This window comes from Bufo bufo, chromosome 3 (genome assembly GCF_905171765.1).
Source record: "Bufo bufo chromosome 3, aBufBuf1.1, whole genome shotgun sequence".
Lineage (NCBI taxonomy): Eukaryota > Metazoa > Chordata > Amphibia > Anura > Bufonidae > Bufo > Bufo bufo.
The window spans coordinates 263,318,745-263,332,428 of record NC_053391.1 but is presented as its reverse complement, the minus strand read 5'-3'; the positions used below and the strand labels follow the sequence as shown (position 1 = coordinate 263,332,428).

The 13,684-nt window shown below is 39.3% G+C and overlaps 1 protein-coding gene across 1 annotated transcript in view; it reads right to left on the bottom strand.

Annotated features, from left to right (window-relative positions):
• Positions 1-8,343: 8,343 nt before the first annotated feature.
• Positions 8,344-13,684, bottom strand: part of ZC3H11A (zinc finger CCCH-type containing 11A) — a 231,292-nt gene continuing 225,951 nt past the window's right edge. The window contains exons 16-17 of the mRNA XM_040422208.1: positions 10,420-10,487; positions 8,344-9,746 (exon numbers count right to left, since the gene is read on the bottom strand). Coding sequence (XP_040278142.1) covers positions 9,515-9,746; positions 10,420-10,487 — 300 coding nt within the window. The 3' untranslated portion in view covers positions 8,344-9,514. The remainder of the gene's footprint in view (positions 9,747-10,419; positions 10,488-13,684) is intronic.

The following is a 13,684-nucleotide window of genomic DNA, read 5'->3' as shown; positions in this document are numbered from 1 at the left end:
AAATTTCATCTCCATTTGCCAATAACTCTTGTCGAACACCTAAAGGGTTAACGACATTTGTAAAATCTGTTTTGAATACCTTGAGGGGTGTAGTTTCTTAGATGGGGTCACTTTTATGGAGTTTCTACTCTAGGGGTGCATCAGGGGGGCTTCAAATGGGACATGGTGTCAAAAAACCAATCCAGCAAAATCTGCCTTCCAAAAACCGTATGGCATTCCTTTCCTTCTGCGCCCTGCCGTGTGCTCGTACAGTAGTTTCCGACCACATATGGGGTGTTTCTGTAAACTACAGAATCAGGGCCATAAATATTGAGTTTGGTTTGGCTGCTAACCCTTGCTTTGTAACTGGAAAAAATTATTAAAATGGAAAATCTGCCAAAAAAGTGACATTTTGAAATTGTATCTCTATTTTCCATTAATTCTTGTGGAACACCTAAAGGGTTAACAAAGTTTGTAAAATCAGTTTTGAATACCTTGAGGGGTGTAGTTTATAGAATGGGGTCATTTTTGGGTGGTTTCTATTATGTGAGCCTCGCAAAGTGACTTCAGACCTGAACTGGTCCCTAAAAATTGGGTTTCAGAAAAATTAGCTTCTAAACTTCTAAGCCTTGTAACATCCCCAAAAAATAAAATATCATTCCCAAAATGATACAAACATGAAGTAGACATATGGGGAATGTAAAGTAATAACTATTTTTGGAGGTATTACTATGTATTATAGAAGTAGAGAAATTGAAACTTGGAAATTTGCTAATTTTTCAAAATTTTTGGTAAATTTGGTATGTTTTTATGCAAAAAAAAAAATTACTTTTTTGACCCAATTTTAGCAGTGTCATGAAGTAAAATATGTGACGAAAAAACAATCTCAGAACGGCCTCGGCCAAGTCCTTAAGGTGAAATAGGGCTGAGTCCTTAAGGGGTTAATCAAGTGGAAGAAATTTTATTAAATAAAATTGTAATTAAAAAAAAAGTTGCCTTTGGCCTCATTGACTGTAACCGACTTTTATTCTGAACACCATATTCTTAATTTATGTATACCAGAAAACTGCCAAAAATACATTGATAAATTATCTGCTTCTCTTCTATCACAAAGCTGGTTGGCTGCCTGTAGCCACCACTAGGAGGAGCGCAGTGAATAGGAATTAATACAACTGCAATGGAGTCTGTAATAATTAGAGATGAGCGAATTTCAGCTTATGAAATTCATTCACACTTCGTTTGTTGGTAAAAGGCAAATTGCTTTATAGATTCCATTACCATGGACCATAACGCAATGCTATGATGGCCATTAGAGGCATTCCATTATTCATTCCATCATAATAGAAGTCTATAGGCTGCATAACGGATCCATCCCGTTTCCGTTATGCAGGAGAGTCCTTCTCCTGCATAAAGGAAAACGGGATGGATCCGTTTTGCAGCCCATAGACTTCTATTATGACGGAATGCCTCTTAAAGGCATTCCGTTATGCATTCCGTCATAGACTTGCGTTATTGTCCGTGATAATGGAATCCATAACGCAATTCACCTTTTACCAACAAACGAAGTGTGAACGAATTTCATAAGTGGAAATTCCGTCATCTCTAGTAATAATCTCTTTACATTGAGCTCTCCCTAGTGGTGGCTGCATAAAAATGCAGGACCAGATTTATCATTACACTTACATCTTACTCCACTTTTACATATGTCCAAAGTCACTTTTGGCTAAGGCCTCATGCACACGACCGTTTTTGTGGTCCGCATCTGAGCCGCATTTTTTGAGGCTCGGGTGCGGACCTATTAACTTCAATGGGGCCGCAAAAGATGCGGACAGCACTCTGTGTGGCCAAGGCGGTGTGCTGTGACTCTTGGTCAGGCAGGCAAGAGTACTGCTTCTACAGTGCTGCCCGTAATCATTTATACGACTGGCAAATTTTGACTTCGTTACTTTTATTCAACCAGCAAGTAATTTTTTGACGAGAAATGACATAGGTGTCTCCCAAAAGATAATAAGACGATGTACAAGAGGCATTACTGTGGAAAAAAAAGACATTTCTCAGCTTTTATTTACATTTCAGCAAAAAGTGTCCAGTCCAAAATTATTCATACCCTTCACAAACTGTCACAGTCTGTGGGAAAATCGAAAGTTCTATACCATTCCAAATAGTCCAAGCTGTTCTAAAGCATCCTAATTACCCAGATTAATTGGGAACAGCTGTTTTAATCAACTCAACAGGTAAAAAACAGCAGCTCTCTGCAGTTGGTTTGTGGACAGCCATGGCTAAGACAAAGAAGCTCAGTGAGGACCTGCGGCTGCGCATTGTGGCTGCTCACAAGTCAGGAAAGGGCTACAAGGCCATTTCTAAATGTTTTCAAGTTCCAGTGGCTACAATGCAAAGTATTATTAAAAAATACAAGATGTTCCACACTGTGGAAAATCTCAGAGGATGTGGTCGAAAGACAAAAGTGACACCTGTGCTGGCCAGGAGGATAGTTAGAGAGGTGAAAAAGAATCCAAGGATCACCACCAAGGCCATCCTGGTGAATCTGGGCTCTGCTGGTGGCAATGTCTCAAGGCAGACAATCCAACGGACACTGCACACTGCTGGGTTCCACGGATGCAGACCAAGGAGGACGCCACTTCTCCAGATAAGGCACACAAAAGCTTGTTTGGCCTTTGCAAAAGCTCATCTGGACAAAGAAGACGACTTCTGGTCTTCTGTGTTATGGTCAGATGAAACAAAAATTGAATTGTTTGGTCACAATGAGGTTTCCTTCATTTGGAGTAAAAAAAGGAGAAGCCTTCAACCCAAAGAACACCATCCCCACTGTCAAACATGGTGGTGGGAACCTAATGCTTTGGGGGTGTTTTTCAGCCAATGGACCAGGGAACCTAATCACAGTAAACGGCACCATGACAAAAGAGCAATACATGAGGATTCTCAACGACAACATCAGGCAGTCTGCAGAGAAACTTGGCCTTAGTTATGTATGACAGTGTCACTTTGACATTGCTTGCTATTGCTGTCATTGCATTCAAGAGCTTTTTTAAGAAAATGTAGATTTTTTTTTTTAGGAGTCTATTTCAGGGCAAATGGAGCAAATTTGATTTGGGTAGAATCGATTTGGGTCTGAGCTGAGCGTTTTAAGAAATTCAGCGAACCTGAAATTAACTGAATCTCAAAACATTTGCTCAGCTGTAATTCTTATATCTCTATTTGTGTCTTTCTATTTAACACCATGGGGGTGATTTATCATCTCCCTACATCTGTTTTCTGGCATAAAAAAGATGCAGATCTTTTGTTTGCGACTTTTTAGGCACAATTACAATATATTGCTGCAAGTAGTGTTTTTATGCCACCCTCACCACTTTTCCAAAAGGGGTGTGGTTAGCAGCTACAACAAATTTATTTTCATTTTCACCAGTTTTCTGGCACAAGACAGAAATCTACAGCTGCCATACATTTCTGTTTAGGCGCATGGACCGCAGGAGGATGCAACTAATATTTGACTAGGCCTGCTCCTCCTCATAAATTAGACACGTCCTCTGGTAGCACAGGGGGTATCGAGATCGTCGCATAAAGTACTGGTCTTGATAAAGCAGCTGGATCTCAGTATCCCTTTCTGTCTCTTCTGTATTTGTAGCTGTCTTTCTGTATTCCTTCCCCCCCCCCTCTCTTTCTAGCTTTATCTCACTATATCCATCTGCATCTTTTTGTCTCTTGCTATCTTTTATCTGTATGTCTATCTTTTTCTATATCTGCATCTGATTCTCTCCATCTATATGGCTATATTTGTCTCTATTAGTTTCGATTTCTGTTTCTCTACCCTCTCTATCTATGCATTTCTGTATTGATATCTCTATCATAATTATTTCTTTTTTTTCTTCTATTGCCTCTATAATTTTATGTCTATGTCTGCTTTTTTTCTCTATGTTTATGTCTCTTTACCTCTCACCTTTTTTAAATATACAGGGTGGGCCATTTATATGGATACACCTTAATAAAATGGGAATGGTTGGTGATATTAACTTCCTGTTTGTGGCACATTAGTATATGTGAGGGGGGAAACTTTTCAAGATGGGTGGTGACCATGGCGGCCATTTTGAATCCAACTTTAGTTTTTTCAATAGGAAGAGGGTCATGTGACACATCAAACGTATTGGGAATTTCACAAGAAAAACAATGGTGTGCTTGGTTTTAACGTAACTTTATTCTTTCATGAGTTATTTACAAGTTTCTGACCACTTATAAAATGTGTTCAATGTGCTGCCCATTGTGTTGGATTTTCAATGCAACCTCTTCTCCCACTCTTCACACACTGATAGCAACACCGCAGGAGAAATGGTAGCACAGGCTTCCAGTATCCGTAGTTTCAGGTGCTGCACATCTCGTATCTTCACAGCATAGACAATTGCCTTCAGATGACCTCAAAGATAAAAGTCTAAGGGGGGCAGATCGGAAGACCTTGGGGGCCATTCAACTGGCCCACGACGACCAATCCACTTTCCAGGAAACTGTTGATCTAGGAATGCTCGGACCTGACACCCATAAGGTGGTGGTGCACCATCTTGCTGGAAAAACTCAGGGAACGTGCCAGCTTCAGTGCATAAAGAGGGAAACACATCATGTAGCAATTTCGCATATCCAGAGGTTTCCATTGATGAAGAATGGCCCCACTATCTTTGTACCCCATATACCACACCATACCATCAATTTTTTTGTTCCAACAGTCTTGGAGGGATCTATCCAATGTGGGTTAGTGTCAGACCAATAGCGGTGGTTTTGTTTGTTAACTTCACCATTCACATAAAAGTTTGCCTCATCACTGAACAAAATCTTCTGCGTAAACTGAGGGTCCTGTTCCAATTTTTGTTTTGCCCATTCTGCAAATTCAGTGCGCCGATCTCGTTGAGATGCTGCAGTAGCTGGAGTTTGTAAGGGTGCCATTTGTGAGTAGCTAATATCCGCCGAAGGGATGTTCGACTAATGCCACTCTCCAGTGACATGCGGCGAGTGATATGCTGTGGGCTCTTGCTGAATGAAGCTAGGACAGCCACTGATGTTTCTTCATTAGAGACAGATTTCGTGCGTCCACATTTTGGCAAATCCAACACTGAACCAGTTTCACGAAACTTAGCAAGCAGTTTGCTAACTGTAGCATGGGAGATGGGTGGTCTCGTAGGGTGTCTTGCATTGAAATCTGCTGCAATAACCCGGTTACTGCGTTCACCAGACATCAACACAATTTCTATCCGCTCCTCACGTGTTAACCTCGGCGACATGTCAATGGCTGTAAACAAAGAAACTTGTAAATAACTTATGAAAGAATAACGTTACGTTAAAACCAAGCACACCATTGTTTTTCGTGTGAAATTCCCAATAAGTATGATGTTTCACATGACCCTCTTCCTATTGAAAAAACAAAAGTTGGATTCAAAATGGCCGACTTCAAAATGGCCGCCATGGTCACCTCCCATCTTGAAAAGTTCCCCCCCTCACATATACTAATGTGCCACAAACCTTAAGTTAATATCACCAACCATTCTCATTTTATTAAGGTGTATCCATATAAATGGCCCACCCTGTACATTAGGTGGTATTATAGTAGTATTTGGCGCTTTCCTAATCCATAAACCTTAATATTAAGTTGGTCCCCCCATTGCAGCTAAAACAGCTTCCACTCTTCTGGGAAAGTTTTCTACAAGATCTTAAAGGTGTCTGTGTGGGCAAGAGGTCCTGGCTTGCAATCTCTATTCTAGTTCATTCAAAAGGTGGTCAGGAGTCTGTGCAGATCAGTAAAGTTCTTCCTCACAAAACTCACCCAACCACCAACCATGCCTTTATGGACCTTGCTTTGTGCACTGGGGCGCAGTCATGCTGAAACAGAAATGTGCCCTCTCCAAACTGTTTACACAAACTTGGAAGCATACAATTGTTCAAAATATCTTGGTATGCTAAAGCATCAAGATTTCAGGCCAATCCCTTAAAAAATTACCCACTACCATTATCTGTCTTTTCCACCAAATGTTACAGTCGGCACAATGCAGTCACTCCACAGGACATGTTTCCACTGTTCCAAAGTCCAGTTTGAAGTTTTGTGATGTATGGTGTGCATGTTGCTGCTGTTTACTTTGTATTTACTGTTGGCTGCAGTGGCGTCAAAATAAACACTGACCAAAAAAATAAAACGCAACACTTTCAGTTTTGCTCCCATTTTGCATGAGCTGAACTCAAAGATCTGAAACATTTTCTACATACACAAGACCCATTACTCTCAAATATTGTTCACAAATCTGTCTAAATCTGTGTTAGTGAGCACTTCTCCTTTGCCAAGATAATCTATCCCACCTCACAGGTGTGGCATATCAAGGTGCTGATTATTGTACAGGTGTGCCTTAGCCTGCCCACAATAAAAGGCCACTCTGAAATGTGCACAGTTTTGCCTTACTGGAGGGGGATGGGGGTCAGAAAACCAGTCAGTATCTGGTGTGGCCACCATTTTTCTCACGCAGTGCAACACATCTGTCGCATAGAGTTGATTAGGTTGTTGATTGTGGCCTGTGGAATGTTGGTCCACTCCTCTTCAATAGCTGTGCGAAGTTGCAGAATATTGGCAGGTACTGGAACACGCTGTCGTATACGCCCATCCAGAGCATACCAAACATGCTCAATGGGTGACATGTCAGGTGAGTATGGTGGCCATGCAAGAACTGGGATGCTTCTAGCTTCCAGGAATTGTGTACAGATCCTTGCAATATGGGGCCGTGCATTATCATGCTGCAACATGAGGTGATGGTTGTGGATGAATGCACAACAATGGGCCTCAGGATCTCATCATGGTATCTCTGTGCATTAAAAACGCCATCAATAAAATGCACCTGTGTTCGTTGTCCATAACATACGCCTGCCCATACTATAACCCCACAGCCACCATGGGCCACTCGATCCACAACATTGACGTCAGCAAATCGCTCACCCACATGATGTCTGCCTTCTGCCCTGAACAGTGAAAATCGGGACACATCCGTGAACAGAACACCTCTCCAACGTGCCAGACGCCATCGAATGTGAGCATTTGCTCACTCAAGTCGGTTACGACGATGAACCTCAGTCAGGTCCAGACCCCGATGAGGGCGACGAGCATGCAGATGAGCTTCCCTGAGATGGTTTCTGACAATTATGCAAACCAATTGTTGCTGCAGCTGTCCAGGTGGCTGGTCTCAGATGACCATGGAGGTGAACATGCTGGATGTGGAGGTCCAGGGCTGGTGTGGTTACACACGGTCTGCGGTTGTGAGGCCGGTTGAATGTACTGCCAAATTCTCTGAAACTCCTTTGGAGACGGCTTATGGTAGAGAAATGAACATTCATTGCATAGGGAACAGCTCTGGTAGACATTCCTGCAGTCAGCATGCCAATTGCACGCCCCCTCAAATGTTGCAACATCTGTGGCATTGTGCGGTGTGATCAAACTGCACCTTTCAGAGTGGCCTTTTATTGTGGGAAGTCTAAGGCACACCTGTGCAATATTCATGCTATCTAATCAGCACCTTGATATGCCACACCCGTGAGGTGGGATGGATTATCTCGGCAAAAGAGAAGTGCTCACTAACACAGATTTAGACAGATTTGTGAACAATGAGTTCAGCTCATGCAAAATGGGAGCAAAACTGAAAGTGTTGCGTTTATATTTTTGGTCAGTGTATAAAAGCTCCAAAGTAGCATACAGAAAAAGTCATGGCACTTTGTCAAACGTCTTTCTGGTGTCAAAGCTCATAAGCATAATAATGGGACTAGAGGGGTATTGGGCTATTACCGTTGCTGCTACCACTGGAAGGCGGCTTTTATTAAATTTCTTCCCTGAGTGAATCCTTTCTGTCGTGGCTACGTTTTGTGGTACAATTGTTTGCTCCCAGTTTGCCAGTATTTTAGATAATTTGTAATCATAGTTAAGTAAAGATATTGGATGATAGTGAGGGTCAATGTGGTGTTTATTGGGTCTAGGCAGAAGGATTGCTTGGAGTAAGTAAAGGGATCTACTACCAATTTTTGTTTATATATGACATTATATAATTCACTGTATATTCTTATTATTTCTGATTCATTTGGATTATTAGTGCAAAAACTGCAGTATTCCGATGAGAGTCTGGCCAGGTATTTTGCCATTGATAGTTTGTTACCCCCATCTATACAAAATTATATTGTGTATGTTTTGTCAATACAAGTGGGTGTGTATTTTTTTTTTTAATCCCACTAGAAGTTTAGGGCAACATACATGTAGGGTTTTTTGCAGAAAGGGCTAGTTAAATGTAACCATGTTTACTCTGAGGAAATTGTGGAAATAAGCTTAAACTGTGGAGAGAATGTTAGAAAATAGCAAAGTTAAATTTTATTTGGTTCAGTTATTTCAACCAACATACAATATTTTGTACAACAATTCAAAAACATGGCAGTTGGGAGAAGCAAAAAAAAAAAAATATAAAAAAAAATAAAAAGGCATTAAAAAGTTATGTATTTACTGTAATAATATCACACAAGATTTTTAAAAAAAAATACAGTGCAAAATTGAACATTAAATGGAACAGTAGTGAACATGAATATGGCAGTAAGAAGAAATATAGCTTTCATTTCATCTCCTCCACTAGATATTCATCTGTTGCTAATAGTTTATCTTTGATACCTGAGCTTGTTCAAAAATAAATCTCCCATAAACGAAAGTAACAGAAATTGAAATTACTAAATGCTGCCAACTAATATGGCGCATTATACTACATGATTTAACTAATAAAATAAAAATTCTGTTTCTGATTAGATTAGAAATGAATATGGTGCATTACACAAGGTGATTTAACCAATAAAATAAAAATGCTGTTTTTTTCTTTTTTTACTGAATTAGGAAATATAAATATGTACATCTAATAAGGTTAAGTAAAAATAGTCAAAGGTTTCCTTTAACCTGTCTTTAATAAAATAATGCATGACTCAATAGTAAAAGCTTTTCCTGAGAAAAGAATTACAGCTTGGTTTTACTTCTAATATAGTAACCGCTGCTCCGGACACTTTTGCATCAAATGATGCATTTGTAATAGTTGTAATATTTCTACGAAAAAAAAACCACACCAATGTAGCAACATAGATGCCCTTCTGAATACTTTGATTTCCAATTCAAAATTTCCAATAGAAAGGAAGTCAATTTTCATCTTATAAAAAAAGAATAAAAAAAATAAAAAATTAAATCACTTGTTTCAGTCTAATGATAAAAATACAAGTAAAATAGTCTTGAAAAAGGCAAAACAAGAGCATCAGAACATAAAGGTTTGTAGTTATAAATTGCCTAAAAATAATTTATATTTGTTTTGCTAGGGATTTAGATCAGAAAATATGAATATCTACATTAAGCAGAGTAAACGCAATTTAAGGCTAGATGCCAAACCATTATGAGGTTTTTCCTAACTTGCGATAAAAATTGATACACCACTGTGCCTCGGTATTTATTTACATGTCCTTAATCTTTACAATATTAATTATTTTAGGATCAGCTGTCAATCATTTTTGATAACTCCAGAAGAAGGGCATCTTCATCTTTATTTGAATCAAGCTCCAATTCAGCCTCTAGTTTATCATCAGAAATTTCCCACATCAGCTCATCAAACTCATCCTCTGTGGACATAGAAGTTTTCCCCACAGATGCGGTACTTGTCCTTGGAGACTTTAAGGCTGGTTGTACTGTGACAGAAGCACTTGGTAAAGATGTGCTAGCCTGGGAGCTAAAATAAAAAAATTAAAAAAATAAATAAATAGTCAGAGTCAAACATACTATCGCTCCCTCTTTAATATATCACAGATAGCAGATATTAACATTGGTGAAGTCTGATCTCAAGAGAGCACCAGTTCCTAAGCCAAAGGTCTCTACAGAATGTGCTCAGAGATTTGTTACAGAAAATCTGTCATTCAGAAACAGAAGGTTTTATGTCATCTCACCATATGAATTCCCTGAAACAAAGCATTAAAAATGGGTTACCCACAAAAAAAAAAAAAAAAATTCACCTCGTCAATCATCTACTAATCCTATGCATGTTCCTTGTGCAATACCGAATGGTCTTTGTATACAAGCTGCCAGTGATGATGATGATGCACCACTGCATTCAAATAGTGGTCTCAGCAGTCAAGTGCCACACTACCGGCGGGGGATTGGGGACAGAACATCTGTGTTGGATTGTGAGGAACTGAAGAGGTGAGGAGTTTTTATTATTATTTTATAACATTTGTTGCTCCCCCCCCCCCACTAACAACCCCTTTTTAACCTACTTTGTCTTATAACCTCCATTTAAGCACTACTCTCACCATACTCCAACATATATGCTGTACCTACATCTATTTTAGGTATGAATTTATGTAATCATAATTCACATGGACTACATTTTTATCCTATTCAAATACCTGATTTTGAGACGCTTTTGTGGTATACAGTCAGTTGAAGGCTCCTCAGAAGAATCTATTACTGGAAGCTGCAAAGTGAGATAAACACAATTAATACAAAATGGTGCATGCAAATTAAACAACAATGCAATCCTTATTTTACATCTTAAAAGAGATACAACTATTAGCATTTTTTATCATATAACAGCATATTAACAGCCTATATCTGAACTTCCATTTTTTTCCAAAATACAGGATGCTTTTCTGGATATAATTTTTAACCACCTCAGCCCCCAGTGCTTAAACACCCTGAAAGACCAGGCCACTTTTTACACTTCTGACCTACACTACTTTCACCATTTATTGCTCGGTCATGCAACTTACCACCCAAATGAATTTTACCTCCTTTTCTTCTCACTAATAGAGCTTTCATTTGGTGGTATTTCATTGCTGCTGACATTTTTACTTTTTTTGTTATTAATCGAAATTTAACGATTTTTTTGCAAAAAAATGACATTTTTCACTTTCAGTTGTAAAATTTTGCAAAAAAAACAAGATCCATATATAAATTTTGCTCTAAATTTATTGTCCTACATGTCTTTGATAAAAAAAAAATGTTTGGGTAAAAAAAAAATGGTTTGGGTAAAAGTTATAGCGTTTACAAACTATGGTACAAAAATGTGAATTTCCGCTTTTTGAAGCAGCTCTGACTTTCTGAGCACCTGTCATGTTTCCTGAGGTTCTACAATGGCCAGACAGTACAAACACCCCACAAATGACCCCATTTCGGAAAGTACACACCCTAAGGTATTCACTGATGGGCATAGTGAGTTCATAGAACTTTTTATTTTTTGTCACAAGTTAGCGGAAAATGATGATTTTTTTTTTTATTTTTTTTTTTATTACAAAGTCTCATATTCCACTAACTTGTGACAAAAAATAAAAAGTTCTATGAACTCACTATGCCCATCAGCGAATACCTTGGGGTCTCTTCTTTCCAAAATGGGGTCACTTGTGGGGTAGTTATACTGCCCTGGCATTCTAGGGGCCCAAATGTGTGGTAAGGAGTTTGAAATCAAATTCTGTAAAAAATGACGAGTGAAATCCGAAAGGTGCTCTTTGGAATATGGGCCCCTTTGCCCACCTAGGCTGCAAAAAAGTGTCACACATCTGGTATCTCCGTATTCAGTAGAAGTTGGGGAATGTGTTTTGGGGTGTCTTTTTACATATACCCATGCTGGGTGAGAGAAATATCTTGGTCAAATGCCAACTTTGTAAAAAAAATGGGAAAAGTTGTCTTTTGCCAAGATATTTCTCTCACCCAGCATGGGTATATGTAAAATGACACCCCAAAACACATTCCCCAACTTCTACTGAGTACGGAGATACCAGATGTGTGACACTTTTTTGCAGCCTAGGTGGGCAAAGGGGCCCATATTCCAAAGAGCACCTTTCGGATTTCACTCGTCATTTTTTACAGAATTTGATTTCAAACTCCTTACCACACATTTGGGCCCCTAGAATGCCAGGGCAGTATAACTACCCCACAAGTGACCCCATTTTGGAAAGAAGAGACCCCAAGGTATTCACTGATGGGCATGGCGAGTTCATGGAAGTTTTTATTTTTTGTCACAAGTTAGTGGAATATGAGACTTTGTATGAAAAAAAAATCAAAAAAAAAAATCATCATTTTCCACTAACTTGTGACAAAAAATAAAAAATTCTAGGAACTCGCCATGCCCCTCACGAAATACCTTGGGGTGTCTTCTTTCCAAAATGGGGTCACTTGTGGGGTAGTTATACTGCCCTGGCATTCTAGGGGCCCAAATGTGTGGAAGGGGTTTGAAATCAAATTCTGTAAAAAATGACGAGTGAAATCCGAAAGGTGCTCTTTGGAATATGGGCCCCTTTGCCCACCTAGGCTGCAAAAAAGTGTCACACATCTGGTATCTCCTTATTCAGTAGAAGTTGGGGAATGTGTTTTGGGGTGTCTTTTTACATATACCCATGCTGGGTGAGATAAATATCTTGGTCAAATGCCAACTTTGTATAAAAAAATGGGAAAAGTTGTCTTTTGCCAAGATATTTCTCTCACCCAGCATGGGTATATGTAAAATGACACCCCAAAACACATTCCCCAACTTCTACTGAGTACGGAGATACCAGATGTGTGACACTTTTTTGCAGCCTAGGTGGGCAAAGGGGCCCATATTCCAAAGAGCACCTTTCGGATTTCACTCGTCATTTTTTACAGAATTTGATTTCAAACTCCTTACCACACATTTGGGCCCCTAGAATGCCAGGGCAGTATAACTACCCCGCAAGTGACCCCATTTTGGAAAGAAGACACCCCAAGGTATTCCGTGAGGGGTATGGCGAGTTCCTAGAATTTTTTATTTTATGTCACAAGTTAGTGGAAAATGATGATTTTTTTTTTTGATTTTTTTTTCATACAAAGTCTCATATTTCACTAACTTGTGACAAAAAATAAAAACTTCCATGAACTCGCCATGCCCATCAGCGAATACCTTGGGATCTCTTCTTTCCAAAATGGGGTCACTTGTGGGGTAGTTATACTGCCCTGGCATTCTAGGGGCCCAAATGTGTGGTAAGGAGTTTGAAATCAAATTCTGTAAAAAATGACGAGTGAAATCCGAAAGGTGCTCTTTGGAATATGGGCCCCTTTGCCCACCTAGGCTTCAAAAAAGTGTCACACATCTGGTATCTCCGTATTCAGTAGAAGTTGGGGAATGTGTTTTGGGGTGTCATTTTACATATACCCATGCTGGGTGAGAGAAATATCTTGGCAAAAGACAACTTTTCCCATTTTTTGATACAAAGTTGGCATTTGACCAAGATATTTATCTCACCCAGCATAGGTATATGTAAAAAGACACCCCAAAACACATTCCCCAACTTCTACTGAATACGGAGATACCAGATGTGTGACACTTTTTTGCAGCCTAGGTGGGCAAAGGGGCCCATATTCCAAAGAGCACCTTTCGGATTTCACTCGTCATTTTTTACAGAATTTGATTTCAAACTCCTTACCACACATTTGGGCCCCTAGAATGCCAGGGCAGTATAACTACCCCACAAGTGACCCCATTTTGGAAAGAAGAGACCCCAAGGTATTCGCTGATGGGCATAGTGAGTTCATGGAAGTTTTTATTTTTTGTCACAAGTTAGTGGAATATGAGACTTTGTATGTAAAAAAAATAAAAAATAAAAATCATAATTTTCCACTAACTTGTGACAAAAAATAAAAAATTCTAGGAACTCGCCA